Genomic DNA, 17,028 nt, shown 5'->3' with positions numbered 1-17,028 from the left:
CTGGCTTTCTCTGTTTCTCAATTCTCAAGTTGCTTCTTTAAGTCATCCCTTTTGTGGATCTGGCTCAACCAAACCAAGCGTGGTGAAACTTATTCCGGTACAAGGACTATGGGTAGAACTTACTATTGTAAAACCAACTTGCAAGAACAAAAAAGGGTAGATATTGATCTATTTTCTCAGCGTGTAATATTTGGAATGTAACACAGATGACAGTGAACTACACTTTATTTAAATCAGCATGAATATTGGCCAAAGAAAAATCAGTGTCAAACAGCAACACATGATTAATTAATTTATTTTGGATGACTGATCTCCTAGGAGGATCACTCTTTGCTTTAAGGAATGTTTCTTTCCTAGGATCCTGGAAAAGACCCACTTTCATATATTAAGAGAGAGAGAGAGAGAGAGAGAGAGAGAGTTAAAATAACATCATCATATTAAGCCAAGCTGCACTAATTAACTACTGAACCACAACATAGATGAAGTAGCAGTAGATGGACAGACTCATACAAGAAAGTGTTGCTTCTCCACAAAAATGTAAAGGGTACTTCTACTAAAACTACAGCAACTGAGAGCTGAGTCAGCTGACTATCACTCTTGCACTTCTTAATTCGGAGACCCAAAAGCCTAAACACCCCCACAAAACAAAATAAACAAATACCAAGACAGACGACAGAGTACGAAGTGAGCAGAGCAACAAACTAAAAACCAGCAAGACCAAAGACCAGACCACCAAACCAAAGACCCAGCTGGTGCAGTCAAGTGCATGGTCTCTGAGTCATTATGGTGCAAGTGGCACTGAGCCAGAGCCACCACCAATAGATCCACCAGCACCAGGGATTGTGGGGAGGACTGGTACTGAGATTGGGACACAACCTCCAGGGAGTGTACAGAAGGTTCCGCCTGAGGGCCCAAAACCAATGCCAGAACCAAAGCCTGGGCCTGAGCCTGGGAAGACCCCACCTGCAGCTCCTCCATAGAAGTTTTGGGGATGATCAACTTGCTCATTGCTCTTCATCATCTTCCTTCCTTCAACATCCAATGCCAGAACCACTACAACAGTGGCCAGGATCAGCAACACCTTACTCACCCTCTCCATCTCAAACAGTGATTAAACAGTACCTCTCTGGTTTTGTGGCTTAAGCTCTCTGTCTGTCTGTCTGTCTCTCTCAGAAATCTCACACAGTTACACTCTTTGGTACAAGGAAGTTGAGAAACCTTGCCAAACCCACCCTTCTTATAGTGCAAAAGGTATCCATTTCAGGAAAATCAAAATAACATTTTCCTCGTAACAAAAAATAACAATAACACTTTCCTCTTGCCTTAGAGGGATGGTTTAGTTTACCACTAAATGCACTAGTTATGAAACTTAACTAATTCAAGGTCATTTTGGAACTAGGCTAGCAGAACACAAAACCAAACTAAACTGATCGACTTTGATTTTATTTATATATATGACCTATTGACCTTGACCATTTGTCATTTTATTGATGATTTGGCATACCCATTTCTCACCATTTAAAGTTAAAATTGCAGGGGAATGATTTTTTTCTATGGTAGATGATGATAAATGGTTTTTAGTGACAGTTAGAGGGTGCAAACACAGCAGTGCAATGGATTTATGGCATTGGTCTAGAATTTATGATGGCCCTACCTAACAAAAATTGAGACACATAAAGGCCTTTAAATCCCAGGACATTGACATTGTTCTTTTCACTTTATTAGTTTACTAGTTTCTTCTACTGACCTGCTCTAATTCATATATCTACCGCACTGATACATTTCTATATGTACTTAAGGATTTGACCAGCAAGTTTAGCTGGTTTGTTACAGAAATTAAATGCATCCCCATTAGGTCCATCACACTCATTTGCAGACACTGATACAGAAAGAGGACAGCTGTGACTTAGTTGAATACATAGGGAAACTTTAGGCATTAAATTTCACAGAATTCACCTCCAGCAAATTGGGTTGGATCAATTAATTAGTTTAGTAATATGATTTTCATTTTCCAGGGTGTATGTGCTGGAATTGGCAGAGAGATAGAACCCACCTGCAAATTTTGATATGACTTAAATATTAGATTTATATTAGGGTTGGGTTTTGGGGTTTCTTCAAAAATTTGTTATGCAATGTAAGAAATGTTGCCTCCATTTCTCAACCTGAGTTACATAAAACTAGTACAACTCATGCAACAGACGAAAATTCAAAATCCAGATAAAAATCACCCATCCATTCATACCAAAATACATACGTTCATTCATACCAAATTCATCCATTCAAGTACAAATCCAAAACATATTCATTCCTAACCCAAATACATATAAAAAGTTTGCATACATCCATCATCAATGCATATTCATTTTGGTGCAGTGCAGGTGTCCAATGCTCTCTTCCCCTTTCCCTTACCGCTCTTAGCTGCGAGAACCTACATTGATTGTATTTTATAAGTGTTAGTATAATAAGAAGAGATTAATACGGCCATACAAAGTTTCAAAAAAAATTGTTCCAAGTCATAAACTTCCTAGTTTAGTTTCTAATTCCTGCATCAGGATTAGATTCAGATTCCGTCTTTTTCTACAAGTTTTCACAATCAAACATGATCTCGGTGCACTCCTGTACCATTTGGAGCGAGAACACATTTTGGACTCGTAAGACTCAAACATCCATAATATATTATTTCTTGTACAATACCTGTGTTGATGACTCTGCATTACCCCCATGGGACTTCAGATCTTGCATTAGCGATTGAGCATGCATCAGCTCATCAATCTTGTCAATAAATTGCTCTAACTTTGCACCCTTTGGTAACATACGACTCAAGATCGAAAGAAGATCCATGATGGATGCGTCTGTCATTCCACTGTCAGGAATAGCTTTGATCTCCATAATTTCATTAATGAGTGACAGTACAGTGTATTCACAACCCGGATACAATGGACTCTGAGCATCTTCCAAAAGTTTGAGAAGCTTCGCGGTTTGTTCATTTGGCCCTGATTGAGGACCATTTGTTGTTTGTTCATCAATCGCACCACTTTTTTCCATCTTTTCTAAAAAGTGAAATTGATGGAATGTAATTTAAGGTAAACAGATCAATTAAACCAAGGAAGAAAATAGTAACGATAGACAAAAAATGCTTGTTAAAATCTTAACCATATACTGCTCATTTTATGAATACTCTATTTAATTGCTCTTACACATAATCAGAATGTGGCCGAAGAAAAAACCCACAATTAGATTTATTTCCAATTTCCAAACACCAACTTTTATAAAATCAATATTTATATACAAATTTAGATGACAATCATGACACAGAGAAGAAAAAATTTGAAGTACAAGTGAAAAAAAAATATAAGCATTCCCCTAAAAGGTGGGATAACCATTACATGCATCACAAATTATAAAATTCACAATATAAATAAGGATGCAGATGGATCAAAAACACCTAGCTTGTTATCTCTGTTAACAATAGTGGAAATAATCACCACGTCCATTTTATGGTTTTAAAGCTCATCAGCCAAAACAACAAATTGAAAGGCAAAGAAAACAAAGAGTTGGGAAAGTTCAGAGTTCCAGCTTGGAAATAGAAAGCCCACCCATGAACCCCGGAGATCAACATTACAGGAAACAAACAAAATAAAAAGGAAAACCCGGATTAGACTAACATTCAGTATTCTTTATGCAGCATGAACTAACATTCAGTAAATTAAAATTTACAATATAATTTGCATTCACACCCTGTTGTTTAGAAAAAATTAATTCTTTACACCTCAATCTACAGAGTTCAGTTGATTGATACCCTTTGGAAATCTAGAAATGTAGACCATGCATCTTAAACACATCAAGTTAATAACTTTTTCCTTTATACAACTCAAATTGATGGATACCCTTTTGATATTTATACAGTTATTTACCATAAGTATTCAAAAAGAAGAAACAATAGACTGAAACCCACTTGATTTACTGTTTTCATTTGACAACAAGCTGCTTGGTTATCATCTTTGCTAAAGATTCAAGCTTTTTTTCTATTTCACAACAAGTGGGTTTCGATTAACCATAAACACCTAATAGAGATTAGAGAAAACGATAATGAAGAACCCATTGCTTCGCCATGAAACCAGAAATAAAGCAAAAGTAGACAATAAACCCAAATAAGAAGATGGCCGCAGGGAACAACAACTTACAAGTTGACAATGGCGGAGAAGGAGAGCTCTTTTGGGGCAAAGGGTGTTCGCGTAAAAGAGTGAAAGTGAGTGAGACAAGTCGAAAAATGGGAGGGGACGATGGGTGGTGTTTTGAGTTTTGTTGGCTTGGCATTGAATTTGAGGAATTTTGAACAGTACGGACCTACCAAACTAAAGGGCGCCAATTTTGTTTTTTGGGCCATTTAAAGAGAGCCCAATTACAAATCCAAGCCCAGCGAAAATGTTTACACATTTTCTTTTCAGATTATTAGTTCCACTAATTTTTTTTAGAGTAGTATTAGACACAGTCTAATTACTAATTTTTTTACTGAAATATTGTCTAATTATTAATTGAAACCAGCTTAGTGTAGGTTAAAAAACCATATAAATTAATTTGGTGTTTGACCACCAATTCAATCCGTACATACCTTAGTGAAACGAACAAAACAACATAATATTTTTTTGAGAATAAAAAAAAAAAAAAAGACTTAAGATCATAATGTTTCCAATAAAACACCCCCAAAGCCAACTCTGTTTATGTGAACTCTATTATGCATGACATTTACATGCATTTGTAGCTTTTCCCTGGCACATTAATTGTGCAAAATGTTCATTCTTTCCTTCAAGTTTGGCTTAAAACTCGATAAGCATGCTAATATGCTATATAAGCATGCAGCATAATTCAAGATACGGTTGGAGTAGTTTGATTAATTTAACAATAAAGGGATCATGAAAGGTATATATGCAGAAGTTAAGAAAGACATGCGAGGAAAAATGAGGGAGGTATATGTTTTATAATAATCATCAAAAAATGCCCAAAATATGTACTTCAAATATGAGAATAGGAAGGTGTTTAAATAGGAAAGGAAAAAGAATATAATATTATGATCACCACCAAGGTTAGGAAAATCGAACACTAAATCTTTTAGAATTACTCTTTGGATTATCTTAATTGACTACTTTATAGACTATCTCTCTAATAGAAATTGAACTCATTCATAAGATTCATACAAATATATCACACATGAATACTTAATTTGAAAGATAATTCACAAAGCGATAAATTGGGTTAAATCAAATAATTTTATTCTTTGGATAAGTGTGAAATAAAGGGAATGCTAACTTATCTTTTAAAGCAATATATATTAATTAAGATATGGGCTGACTATTGTTTTAAGTTTGTGACCCTAAACCCGTATTTTGCAGAGGGAGCCATATATGAAGAAGTTGTTGGTTCAAACTTCAAACTTGGAAATTAGGTGTTGGTCAATCAAATAAAATAGGCATAACCTAGGGAGGTTCCGGCCTTTGTTCTTTTTGTTTTTTTGTTTTTGTTGGATTTACAATATTCCATTCCAAGTTTCCAACTATAGAGGAGAGAAATTAGGCAGCGGTTAGAAATAGAAAAATAATTAAATTAAGCAATTTCCAATATTTATATTGACACATGACACGTAGAGATAAATAATTAAATTAATTAGTAAAAGATGAAAAGAAAAACAAGGAGGCAATGTTTGTTTTTTACCCTGCAGTTCTTCCTAATCTCACCCTGTCTTCCTGGGAGGACATCAATGGAACCCATTTTCACCATTGCTGCTGCAAACTTATTAGCCCAAGCACCACCAAGGCCAGCATTCCTTCTCACCATCCTCTTCCTCGTTGTTGAGTGGCTGCTAATTAAAAAGAGTTTCATATGATGTAAATAGGCCCCTATGGTTCTTCAAATTCGTATAGTACTTATTGTCAAGCCTGTTTAGTGTAAGAACATCAAGTGGCACTGTAATTTGATTATTGGCAATGTTTGATGATGATGATGGAGGCCTAGGATACTTGTTTTTCAAGTCCCTAGCAAACATGGGGTCCAAGGAAGGGTCTTGTGGGTGAGTGGCATTGAAGGCATACTAGTGATCAATGAAGGAAGAACAATTAGTGTGACCTACAAATAGAATGTGCCCCGATAGTTTGACCATTTCATCCAAGGTACGTAAGGCCTTTTCGAGCAAATTAAACTCTTCTCAAGTTGCTTGGCATTGAAGGAAGGAGGAGGAAGGTGTCAGGAAGGCTCGTCTATGAGTGAAAATATTATGTCGCGCCGCACTGAAGGCACGGCATAATTTATGCCACCAGCTCTGTAGACACTGTCACAAGCTGCAAATGCAAGGATGTTAGCACATGACACAGTTTGTGGGCATCGAGCTAGCTTCAATTTATGCCTTTGCCTCATCAATCACTTCAAAGCCTCTCAAGCTTGGATTGTTCGCGGGATGTTCTTTTTCAGATGGGTTTCCAGGATTTGAATTAATTAACCCTGAAAATTAAACAGACATGTGATTTGTGATTAATTAGTTCTAATCAAGGTATATATATATATATACTTATAATAAGTGAAACTAAAATATATGTTCATGTCAGCATACCCGGCCCTAACAAGCAATCATGGAAATGCAGTCAGGCCAGCAGCTATGCCAGGATTCCTTGACACAGCTTTCTTCACAGCTTTTCTCACAATTGCCTCTGTAGAAGGACAACTTGATCTATAGAAACCAACTATGGGAGATGCTGCAGATGACATTAAGGCCATCATAGACATGGTTAAGAAGAAATAGGCATTTCAACACCTAAAGAATTATTGCTTGTATTGTAAGAGATCTCTAGAGCAGTGAATTAAGTGATGGAGATGAAGAAAATGGTTGGTGTTAATTGCTTATTAATTTATAGTTGAAGAAAAGGTGAATTAATTATGTCATGGCTTTGGTAAAACGTGTATAGCCGGCCAGCTGCAAAGCACAGGCTTGAAGATGTCTAAGTTTGAACATGCAGTTCCATGGCAAACCTCCATGGTTTCAACTTTCAATCTAGTTTTGAAAGATGTGAACTGGCAAATGGCAATGAAGAGGATGATAAGGAATGCATGCTTGTAGAAAAACCATATAATTAAATTTATTATGGTGTTTGATCACCAATTCAATTAAGGTATACCTTATTGAAAATATTCTATAGTCCTTCAAGAACACAAACAAAAAGCTAGCTTGACTAAAAATCATGGAATTGCAGGCCTTCCGTACGTTTTGTAATCTACTAGGTTTTTATTTTTGTTAATTAATAAGCAAAGTACTAAAAGAAGAAATATTTATTGAAAAAAAGTTAGTAAACAACCAAGCATGTATGACAAAGCCATGGCATTACTCGTATCCCTTATTTTTGTTTTGAGGAACACACATTCATATCAGACCCAGGTCTAATTAGCAGTCTTGCTAGATCTAATTAAAAGTGATACTAAACATGTTATATAAAACCAAAATCATATGTCCATAGAATCATAGCAATACCCAAAATTAATAGTAGCTCTGCCTGTAGATATCATAAATAATACATTGAGCATTCAAACATTAAAGCAAGGGCGTTCCAACATTTTTGAAATTTTTATAAATGGTAATTATCATTTTTTTGGTTATCGAATTATACTAGCACCATAATTTGTCATTGTTTGCTATAATTATTTTGAAAATTGCATCTCAAAATCATACTTACAAATTACAATGGACAAATCGCATAATTAGATGGTCCACTACACATCACAAGTCCTAATCCCACTAAACCATGATTTCCCGCCATATTTTCAATAAAGCCATACCTCTTTCCCGCCACCTCCCACTCAAACGGCGTCGTAAAATTCAATCCCCTAGTACCCGTTCCTATTTCCCTCTCAACAATACGACACCGTTCCCCACTAATTCCCGTCCACTGACAAAATGAACCCGAATTACCTAAAAGACCCTCATCCGAACTCTCAATGACCGACACGAAACACCATATAAGCCAAGTCATATTGCTCAATCAATAGTCCTTTTTCGTCATAAGGAAAAATCAGTTTATTTTTCAAGTCCTCTCTTCTAGAGCCCTCGAAATGAAAATCCCTCACTCTCTCTTCTGTTCCTGATTCAAAACCTTCTTCTCTCTGTATTTTCTCATTATCTCAATGTTTATCTGAAGCGAACTCCTTTAAATCCCCCCACTCTCTCTTCGCTTCGACACAACCAAGTTTTTCTCTCTGACTCTCCCTCTCTCTCTCTCTCTATCTTTTTTCTTTTTGGTTTTCGGTTAATTGTATCGGGGATTGGACGCCGCCAAGCCCTAGGGTGCGAACCCGAAACCCTAATCGACATTACGGAACGGCGGAATTTCGCAGAAGGCTATCTCTGAAGGTTCAGAAAGGTAACATTTTGTTCCTTGGTTTTCCCGTTCATCGATTAATTAAGTAGTTTCTGCAGTTTTTTTTTTTTGGTATGTGTGGCGGAGGAAACCCTAATCTGGGCTTCGAGTTGAAGATTTATGAATGGAAAATTGAAGGTTGGTTATGGCATGATGTTTCGGGGTTTGCCCAGATAAAACTCTAGCTTTTTAAGACTTGCGATTCCCCCTAATATGCGAACTTACGCGAAACCCTAATTGCCCATTTGGGTTTTAGGGTTTTTTTTTTTTTTTGGTTTCGGAATTTGGGTAGTTATTAGGGCTTTTGTTTTGTTTTTTTGTTTTTTTTTAAATGAAAATTAGATGAATTTATTTCATGGGATATTGCGTACTTACTCATTTGATGCTTATTAGTTGGCTGTTTTTGTTATTCAGAATCGGTTCTTAATGGCTGATCATCGAAATGGAAATAGCCAACCTGCTAATGGGAAGACCCCCGCTGGAGGAGGAAGTGCCTATTCCATTGATTTGAAAAAATTCAGTGAGAGGTTGAAGTTCCTTTATTCTCATTGGAACGAACACCAATCTGATTTGTGGGGTTCTTCTGATGTTCTTGCAATAGCAACGCCGCCAGCATCAGAGGATCTGCGGTATCTTAAATCTTCAGCATTGAATATCTGGCTGGTCGGTTATGAGTTTCCAGAGACGATCATGGTTTTCATGAAGAAGCAGATTCATTTTTTGTGCAGCCAGAAGAAGGTGTCTTTGCTAGAAGTTGTGAAAAAGTCTGCCAAGGAGGCTGTGGGTGTAGATGTTGTGATGCATGTGAAGGCAAAGAGTGATGATGGCAGTGCTCTGATGGATGCTATTTTCCGTGCCATTCGTGCTCAATCAAAGGCTGATGGCCATGACAGTGCTGTTGTTGGACACATAGCAAGGGAAGTTCCTGAGGGAAACCTCTTGGAATCATGGTCTGAAAAGCTGAAGAATGCGAATTTTCAGCTGGGTGATGTAACAAATGGATTGTCTGACTTGTTTGCTGTTAAGGACAATGAAGAGCTTGTGAATGTCAAGAGAGCTGCTTTCTTAACTACTAACGTCATGAATAATATTGTGGTACCGAAGCTTGAGAATGTTATTGATGAGGAGAAGAAAGTCACCCATTCTTCTTTGATGGATGAGACAGAGAAGGCTATACTGGAACCCTCTAAAGCTGGTGCAAAGCTCAAGGCAGAGAATGTTGATATCTGTTACCCCCCAATTTTTCAGAGTGGAGGACAGTTTGATCTCAGACCCAGTGCTGCCAGCAATGATGAGTTACTTTATTATGATTCTGCTAGTGTGATCATATGTGCTGTTGGATCCCGTTATAAGAGTTACTGCTCAAATGTTGCCAGGACTTATTTGATTGATGCCAATCCCATTCAGAGCAAAGCATATGAAGTTCTTCTCAAGGCCCATGATGCAGCCATTAGTGAGTTGAAGCCTGGGAACAAAGTCAGTGCTGCTTATCAAGCAGCCCTTTCTGTTGTGGAGAAGGAGGCTCCTGAATTAGTACCTAATCTGACAAAATCTGCTGGGACCGGCATTGGTCTTGAGTTCCGTGAATCTGGGTTGAATCTTAATGCAAAAAATGACCGGGTGGTGAAAGCAGGCATGGTCTTTAATGTGTCACTTGGTTTTCAGAACTTGCAGAGTGGTCGCAGTAATCCAAAGAACCAGATCTTCTCTTTGCTGCTAGCCGACACTGTTGTTATCAACAATGACAAGCCAGAGGTGGTGACGATGAAAAGTTCTAAAGCTGTTAAGGATGTGGCATACTCTTTCAATGAAGATGATGATGAAGAAGAAAAGCCTAAAAAATCAAAAGGTGAGGCTAATGGAACTGAGGCCTTAATATCTAAGACAACATTGAGGTCGGATAATCATGAGATTTCAAAGGAGGAACTTCGCAGGCAGCATCAGGCAGAACTTGCTCGTCAGAAAAATGAAGAAACTGCCCGTAGACTTGCTGGTGCTGGATCTGGGTCAGGTGACAATCGTTCTTCTGCAAGGGCTTTAACAGATTTAATTGCATACAAGAATGTAAATGATCTCCCTCCTCCAAGAGATCTGATGATTCAGATTGACCAGAGGAATGAAGCTGTTCTGTTACCTATTTATGGGAGTATGATCCCTTTTCATGTTGCCACCATAAGGACAGTTTCCAGCCAACAGGACACCAATCGGAATTGTTATATTAGAATTATCTTTAATGTTCCTGGGACTCCTTTCAGTCCTCATGATGCCAACTCATTGAAAAATCTGGGGTCTATATATTTAAAGGAAGTTTCATTTCGCTCTAAGGACCCAAGGCACATAAGTGAAGTGGTACAGGTGATTAAAAACCTGCGAAGGCAAGTTGTGGCCAGGGAGTCCGAGAGAGCTGAGAGGGCAACGCTGGTTACACAGGAGAAAATCCAACTGGCTGGTAACAGATTTAAGCCAATAAGATTGTCTGACCTTTGGATTCGTCCTGTTTTTGGTGGCCGTGGCCGAAAGATTTCCGGTACTCTTGAAGCTCATGCGAATGGGTTTCGTTATTCCACCACCAGGCAAGATGAGCGTGTGGATGTAATGTTTGCGAATGTTAAGCATGCATTTTTCCAGCCAGCAGAGAACGAGATGATCACTCTCCTCCACTTTCATCTGCACAATCATATAATGGTGGGCACCAAGAAAACCAAAGACGTGCAATTCTATATTGAGGTGATGGATACAGTTCAGACCTTGGGAGGTGGAAAGAGGTCTGTCCACGACCCAGATGAGATTGAAGAAGAGCAACGGGAGAGGAGTAGGAAGAACAAAATCAACATGGATTTTCAGAGCTTTGTGAATCGGGTTAATGATCTATGGGGGCAGCCCCAGTTTAGTGGCCTTGACCTTGAGTTTGATCAGCCTCTGAGAGAGCTTGGTTTCCATGGTGTACCTTATAAGTCCTCAGCATTTATTGTCCCTACTTCTACCTGCTTGGTTGAACTGATAGAAACTCCTTTTCTTGTTGTCAGTCTAAACGAGATTGAAATTGTGAATCTGGAAAGAGTTGGTCTTGGACAGAAGAATTTTGACATGACAATTGTATTCAAGGATTTCAAACGGGACGTTCTTCGCATTGATTCGGTACCTTCCACAGCGCTTGATGGTATCAAGGAATGGCTGGACACAACAGACATCAAATATTATGAGAGCAGGCTGAATTTGAATTGGCGACAGATATTGAAGACAATTACTGATGACCCGCAGAGTTTCATTGATGATGGAGGTTGGGAATTTTTGAATTTGGAAGCATCTGATTCAGAGTCTGATCAGTCTGAGGAGTCAGACAAGGGTTATGAACCATCGGATCTGGAGGCTGAATCAGAATCGGAGGATGATCCTTCTGATAGTGAATCACTTGTTGAGTCTGAGGATGAGGAGGAGGAAGATTCAGAAGCAGACTCAGAGGAAGGGATGTCATGGGATGAGTTGGAGAGGGAAGCTAGCAATGCAGACAGGGAGAAAGGGAACGAGTCAGACAGTGAAGAGGATAGGAAGAGAAGGAAGATGAAAGCTTTTGGGAAGTCTCGAGCCCCTCCTAGTAGTAGCATGCCAAAGCGGAATAAGATGAGATAGGTGTGATTGTTTCTTGTCTTAGTCATTTTGTTTAAGTGGTTGTCTGACGTAGCTTGGAACTTTTATTTTGTGCTAGTTCGTTTTAAGTAATTTCGTTTTAATTTTGGACTAAATAGATTATGTTGAAGACAAGATCTTTTGCTTGTAAATTGATAGCATCTTGCTGGAAGTAAAAGCTTTATCATTATCTTTCCTATGATTGTACTTGTTCAGTGTTTTCTTGCCCCATTTTCTTCTTATTATTTCTGCAGCTGGAAGAACTTGATTGTGGAGCATCTGTGCACCTGCTAATCCGCCACTATTTTCGGTCAAGGCCAAGTTGCCAATGCTATGCAGACATCAAAGTAATATATTCAAACAATCAAACCAATGCAAAATCCAAGAAGGGGGAAATTAGGATTATAACATCACACTTGCACATAATTGGAATCAACTCTTAAGTGGGCACGAAAGCATTTCCTTTGAAAGATATTACACTGTTCTTGTCTTTCAGAGGCTGGCACAGGACAAATTGAAATGGTACAAATATAGAATGCTTGAGAATGTCCTTACTGAGAGTTACACAACTTGTACCTAATGCTGTTGCTCAAGCTGCTGCATAATTTAAAAAAACATAAGAGAAAAGAAGACAGCTGTCACCTAAATTTGGGCCTCTTGGGAAGGCTACTACCAATATTTCTCTTGTCAGGTACCCGAGCCTTTCCAAAAGCCTTAACCTTCCTTCTTGCCCTCTCCTCTTCACTGTCTGACTCATTCCCTTTTTCCCTGTCTGCGTAGCTTGCTTCCCTCTCCAACTCTTCCCATGTCTTTCCTTCTTCCTCTTCTGAGTCTTCTCCAGAGTCTTCTTCCTCATCATCCTCGGACTCCACCAATGACTCACTGTCATCATCCTCGTCTTCTGAACCTGAATCTGACTGTATATCTGAAGGCACATACCCATGGTCAGACTCTTGAGAATTGTCAGAATCCGAATCACTAACCTCCATGTTTAAAAATTCCCAACCACCATCCTCTATGAACTTCTCAGGGTCGTCAGTAATGGTTTTCAGTATAGGACGCCAGTTGAGATTCAACCTGCTCTCATAATACTTGAGATCAGTTGTGTCTAACCACTCCTTAATGCCATCTAGTGATGTTGAGGGGATGGAATCAATTCTAAATACATCCCGCTTGAAGTCCTTGAATACAATAGTCAAATCAACATTCTTTTGCCCAAGACCAACTCTCTCAAGGTTTACTATTTCAATCTCACTTAGAGTAATTACCACAAATGGCGTCTCTATCAGCTCAACCAGACAGCTTGAAGTTGGGACAATGAAGGCCGAGGCTTTATGAGGTACTCCATGGAAGCCAAGCTCTCTAAGGGGCTGATCAAACTCAAGGTCAAGTGATTTGAATGGGGGTTGCCCCCACACATCATTTATTCGGTTCACAAAGTTCTGGAACTCCATATTAATTTTGTTCTTTCGTTGTCTCTCACGTTGCTCTTCCTCAATCTCATCAGGATCATAGGCAGACCTCTTTCCACCTCCCAGTGTCTGGACTACATCCATCACCTCCGCATAAAATTGCACATCCTTGGTCTTTTTGTTTCCTACCATAATGTGATTGTGCAGATGAAAGTGCAGCAGGGTAATCATTTCCTTCTCTGCTGGCTGGAAAAATGCATGTTTGATATTGCTAAACATAACATCCACACGTTCATCAGACCTTGAAGTAGAATACCGAAACCCATTTGCATGGGCTTCCAGTGATCCAGTGAGCTTTCTTCCACGACCACTAAAAACAGGACGAATCCATAGATCAGGCAATCTTTTAGGCTTGAATTTGGCTCCTGCAAGTTGCAGCTTCTCCTGCGAAACTAAAGTTGCCCTTTCAGCTCTTTCAGACTCCCTTGAGGCAACCTGTCGGCGAAGGGTTTTAATAAGCTGTACTACTTCACTTATATGCCTTGGGTCCTTAGAGCGGAATGAAACTTCCTTCAAATAAATTGACCCTTGAAACTTAAGTGAGTTTGCATCATGAGGACTAAATGGGGTGCCAGGTACATTAAAGATTATACGGATGTAGCAATTCCGGTTACTGTCCTGCTGGCTGGAAACACTCTTCACAGTGGCTACGTGAAATGGGATCACGTTTCCATAAATGGGCAAGAGGATGGCTTCATTCTTCTGGTCAACCTGAATCATCAGCTCTTTTGGAGGAGGCAGATCATTGACATTCTTATATGCAATCAGATCACCAATTGTCTTCCCAGGACCACGGTTATCCATAGTTGCAGAACCCCCACCAGCAAGCCTCCTTGCAGTTTCTTCATTCTTTTGGCGGGCAAGTTCCGCTTGGTGCTGCCTCCGTAGCTCTTCTTTTGACATTTCATGGTTGTCTGACCTAAGTGTGGCCTTAGTCATGGCACTCCCAGCACCTTTTCTATCAGATTTAGTTTTCACCCGCTCTTCTTCTTCTTCATCATCATCGTCATTGAATGAGTATGCCACATCCTTTACAGCTTTAGAGCTTGAATGAGTCAATACTTCTGGGATCTCTTTACCAACAATAACTGTATCTGCGATTAAGAGTGAAAATATCTGGGTCTTAGGCTTTTTTGTCTGTGCCTGCAAGTTCTGAAAACCAAGAGAAACGTTGAAAACCATTCCTGGTTTCAAAAATCGATCATTCTTGGCATTAAGATTAAGACCCGATTCACGAAACTCAAGGCCAATTCCAGTTCCTGCAGTTTTAGTCAAGTGTGCAGCCAACTCTGGAGCCTCCTTTTCAACTACTGAGAGTGCAGCTCGGTATGCAGCACTTAACTTGTTCCCAGAACATAAATTACTAATTGCAGCTTCTTGAGCTTTAAGCAGAACCTCATAAGCCTTGCTCTGCGTAGCATTTGCATCAATCAGAAAGGTTCGAGCAACATTTGAGCAGTAGCTGTTGTACCGTGATCCAACAGCACATATAATCACACCAGTAGAGTCATAACAAAGGTTCTCATCGTTGCTTGAAGCACTTGGCTTCAGATCAAATTCTCCTCCACTCTGAAAAATTGGAGGATAACAAATATCAACATTCTCTGCCTTCAGCTTCACCTTAATTCTTGCTGGTTCTAATATGGCCTTTTCCGTGTCATCCATTAATGAAGAATGGGAAACTTTCCTTTCCTCATCAATGACCTTCTCAAGCTTAGGTACCACAAAACTCCTCATCACTGATGAAGTCAAGAATGCAGCTTTCTTCACATTTGTAATCTCAATGTGATCTTTAACAGCAAACAAGTCTGAGTACCCATTTGTCACATCACTCAACTCAAAATTAGCATTATTCAACTTCTCAGTCCAAGTCTCCAAAAGCTTTCCTTCAGGAGCCTCTCTTGCTATATGCCCGATAACAGGAGCAGCATGACCATCGGAGCTCGATTGGGCATTTACAGCTCGAAATATGCTATCCATTATCCCAGTTCCATCTTGGCTTTTGAGCTTCACATGGATCACAACTTCAACACCAACAGCCTCTTTTGCAGGCTTTATCACAACATCAAGAAGAGAGGCTTTCTTCTGGCTACACAAAATATGGATCTGCTTCTTTGTGAAAACCATGATAGTTTCCGGGAACTCATAACCGACCAACCAGATATTCAGTGCTGAGGATTTCAGGTACCGCAGATCCTCAGAAGTTGGAGGAGTTGCTATGGCAAGTGCATCAGATTCACCCCACAGATCACTATTGTATTCGCTCCAATGCGAATATAACATCTTTAACCGCTTGCTGAAGTTATTGAGATCAATGGCATATGAATTGGTGGTCCCTGTGGTGGTTCCCGATGCCTTCCCATTTGCAGGTTTGACATTACCTTTTCGATGTTCAGCCATTGATGATAATTCAGATTTAGATTGTCGGTTTTTGCAAATTCAGCGAGTTGTGTATGCTGACCAGCATAAACTGTGAGAAATAACAAATATTTATCAGTTTGCTTCCCGCTCTCCATCTAGTGAAAAGTTGACCTGAAAACTTTTCTTGATTTAGCTTTGTGTCATATAGTATCAAATAATACAAATGGTACATGATATCATGAGCATTGGAAAAATTCAAATATCACTCACTCTAGGAAACTTAGCCTTAAAGCATATTACCTCTATTGAAATTTAAGCTCAAAGAGCAACCAGAAGTCATATATTTACTTACCACCCTTTTCATATCCAATAAAACTTGTAAATTTTAAATCTTTTCTTTGTTTCTCAACAACAGGTAATTTTCTTACACACACACAATGTCTTTTCCTGCTCTGTGCCACAGGCTCTGTATCCCCATAAGCAGCAGTCAACAAGATCAATATGAATTACCTTTTAACTATCAAAAATCAATTTAGAAAAGCATTGACATAGAATTTTTTTTTTTTCTTGGAGTACTTACTTTACTAGAGATCGAAAAGTTTCCAACTAATTTCTGAATTCTCGCAAATGAAGCTCGTGATACGTCAGACCTGACCTGATACCAAATATAAATTAACAAATCATTGCCAAGTTGCTAAATTTTGCTTCTCAAATTTTCAGAATCTGAAAAGACCAACAAAGATCCACTTAGAGAAACTGATTGAAATCCACATTTACTAGCTTTCGATGCAGAATTCATACACAATTATCGGATTGATCAAGCTAAAGCTGGACTTTTGATTCTTAAATCTCAAAAATATGAAGGAACAAGAAAAACCCAGATGGATAAATAGATTAAAATTTGAACTTTACCAGTTTCTGGTGAAGAATTCAATGGAGCATTTGTTTGTCTGTTGGGTCTCTGAAACTGATTCCAAAATAGAAAAGTAAAGCTAATTTGCGGGAATTTGAAGGATGGATTGGGAAAGAAATGAGAGGTTTTAATTGGATCAGTTTGTGAAGATTAAGAAGATTGATGGAGAAACTACTAATAATTGAGAGATAGAAACAGAGAGACAGATGAGAAAAATGGAGCTATAAAGTAAATGCAGCTACTTGACCTTGTTTTCACT

At 38.8% G+C, this 17,028-nt stretch overlaps 3 protein-coding genes and 1 pseudogene across 3 annotated transcripts; 1 reads left to right on the top strand and 3 right to left on the bottom strand.

Annotated features, from left to right (window-relative positions):
* Positions 1 to 2,236: 2,236 nt before the first annotated feature.
* Positions 2,237 to 4,273, bottom strand: LOC147281196 (uncharacterized). Its single transcript, XM_086249351.1, has 3 exons — positions 4,185 to 4,273; positions 2,695 to 3,050; positions 2,237 to 2,428 (listed from the first exon to the last, which is right to left on the bottom strand). The coding sequence occupies exons 2-3, from the start codon at positions 3,043 to 3,045 to the stop codon at positions 2,360 to 2,362; spliced, it is 420 nt and encodes a 139-aa protein (XP_086105477.1). The 5' UTR covers positions 3,046 to 3,050; positions 4,185 to 4,273; the 3' UTR covers positions 2,237 to 2,359.
* Positions 4,274 to 5,661: 1,388 nt separating this feature from the next.
* LOC147281195 (peroxidase 5 pseudogene) lies at positions 5,662 to 8,012 on the bottom strand (annotated as a pseudogene).
* A 100-nt stretch (positions 8,013 to 8,112) lies between these two features.
* LOC147281194 (FACT complex subunit SPT16-like) lies at positions 8,113 to 12,222 on the top strand. The gene is made up of 2 exons (XM_086247968.1): positions 8,113 to 8,399; positions 8,811 to 12,222. Exon 2 carries the CDS (start codon positions 8,823 to 8,825, stop codon positions 12,024 to 12,026), a length of 3,204 nt encoding a protein of 1,067 aa, XP_086104094.1. The 5' UTR covers positions 8,113 to 8,399; positions 8,811 to 8,822; the 3' UTR covers positions 12,027 to 12,222.
* A 200-nt stretch (positions 12,223 to 12,422) lies between these two features.
* On the bottom strand, positions 12,423 to 17,002 carry LOC147281193 (FACT complex subunit SPT16-like). Its single transcript, XM_086248667.1, has 3 exons — positions 16,769 to 17,002; positions 16,437 to 16,511; positions 12,423 to 15,965 (listed from the first exon to the last, which is right to left on the bottom strand). The coding sequence occupies exon 3, from the start codon at positions 15,893 to 15,895 to the stop codon at positions 12,662 to 12,664; it is 3,234 nt and encodes a 1,077-aa protein (XP_086104793.1). The 5' UTR covers positions 15,896 to 15,965; positions 16,437 to 16,511; positions 16,769 to 17,002; the 3' UTR covers positions 12,423 to 12,661.
* Positions 17,003 to 17,028: the final 26 nt, after the last annotated feature.

Source organism: Dryas octopetala, chromosome 6, assembly GCF_963921425.1.
Source record: "Dryas octopetala chromosome 6, drDryOcto1.1, whole genome shotgun sequence".
Taxonomy (NCBI): domain Eukaryota; kingdom Viridiplantae; phylum Streptophyta; class Magnoliopsida; order Rosales; family Rosaceae; genus Dryas; species Dryas octopetala.
This window is presented reverse-complemented; position numbering and strand designations above follow the sequence as displayed.

What these genes read in the sequence shown, in the direction of transcription:
- LOC147281196 (XM_086249351.1), bottom strand. Translation starts at nt 3,045, where the DNA reads ATGGAAAAAAGTGGTGCGATTGATGAACAAACAACAAATGGTCCTCAA. An exon ending in ATGCAGAGTCATCAACACAG is followed by an intron (nt 2,429 to 2,694) that starts GTATTGTACAAG and finishes CAATCAATGTAG; the next exon opens with GTTCTCGCAGCTAAGAGCGG.
- LOC147281193 (XM_086248667.1), bottom strand. Translation starts at nt 15,895, where the DNA reads ATGGCTGAACATCGAAAAGGTAATGTCAAACCTGCAAATGGGAAGGCA.
- LOC147281194 (XM_086247968.1), top strand. Translation starts at nt 8,823, where the DNA reads ATGGCTGATCATCGAAATGGAAATAGCCAACCTGCTAATGGGAAGACC.